Genomic DNA, 1170 nt, shown 5'->3' with positions numbered 1-1170 from the left:
CCATCCAGGAGGACAAACAGAAGAAGCTCCATCAGGAGCTCAACCTGAAGGCGAAGGAGGAGGTCAAGAAGGAGCACCAGGAGCGAGAGGAGCAGCTCCTGCAAGAAAGGCTGTCCACGGCTGCCCAGAAGAGGCTGAAGAAGGAGGTGCAGCTGCAGAAGGAGAAGAGACTGTTCAACCAAGCAGAGAAGCTGAAGCACGAGGCCTTACTCAAGGAACTGGCCAAGCAAGAGGCAGAAGAGAAGGAAATGCTGAAGGCCTCCTTGAAGATGAGTTTGACAAAGGCTCAGGAGAACTATGAGCAGCTAGTGGAGAAGAGGAACCAGGAGCTGAGGGAGAAGGCCAGGCGTGAGGACATGCAGATCCAGAGAGCTAAACTGGCAGCAGAGAAGAGGGAAGGAGAGCAGAAGGACTGGCTAGAGAGACAGAGAGAAAGCTCCAGCATGCTGCCCAGGTGGCCGAGGAGGCCGTCCAAGAAAAAGCCCGCAAAGTGGTCTTGAGCCGTCTGGAGAAGGAGAAAGTGCAGAAGATGAACAAGCAAAAGGTGGAACAATACGAGGACTTACGGCGCCGGGAGATCCTCCTCTCTATAGAGAGGAAGCTGGAGAGAAGTGAGCAGATCTTCAAGGAGAAGAGGACTGTCTTAGAAAATGCCAGGTCTGTTGCTCGGGCATCTTTCCATGTCCGGGAAAAGGTACGGGAGGAAACGAACATGCGCACCTTTGACAAGATGGCCTTTGAAGCAGAACTGCATGCTCATCTTAATAAGAAATGAAAGATCTTGTCATGACTGAGTGGGGAGACTCCACCAGTTGTCCATCGTAATGCATCAGAAAGCTCCTCCGCATGAACATTTAAAAAACAACAACCAACATCCACCCTAATTTCTTATTCTGGGGGAGCAGGGTACCGCACAAAAATGTGGCAGCTATTTCACATACAGTTTTAAATACGCTTTTTGTTCTGGGTGTGTTTCAAGGACTGACCTCAATCATCTTTACAGAGGGAAAGCAAGTTTTTCTGTCCTCCACCCCACAAGCACACACGTTTTCTCAGAGAGGGCTGCAGAAGAAGTCTGCTTGAAGCCTACGAGTTATTGATTGATTGTTTACACCAGAGATGACTACAGCTGCACTCTATCAGTTGGAAATGCAAACAGCAGAGGCTACT

General features: G+C 49.8%; 1 protein-coding gene across 1 annotated transcript in view; it reads left to right on the top strand.

The window, feature by feature from the left end:
- CCDC177 (coiled-coil domain containing 177) overlaps positions 1 to 775 on the top strand; it is a gene marked incomplete at its 5' end in the record, with an annotated part of 1091 nt that extends 316 nt beyond the window's left edge. Inside the window, 2 exon segments of the mRNA XM_009073455.1 lie at positions 4 to 423; positions 426 to 775. Of these exon segments, the coding sequence (XP_009071703.1) occupies positions 4 to 423; positions 426 to 775 (770 nt within the window).
- Between the last annotated feature and the right edge of the window lie 395 nt (positions 776 to 1170).

This window comes from Acanthisitta chloris, unplaced genomic scaffold (assembly GCF_000695815.1).
Source record: "Acanthisitta chloris isolate BGI_N310 unplaced genomic scaffold, ASM69581v1 scaffold8324, whole genome shotgun sequence".
In the NCBI taxonomy this organism is placed as follows: Eukaryota; Metazoa; Chordata; class Aves; order Passeriformes; family Acanthisittidae; genus Acanthisitta; species Acanthisitta chloris.
The sequence above is the reverse complement of the archived record's forward strand: the minus strand, read 5'-3'. Positions and strand labels throughout refer to the sequence as shown.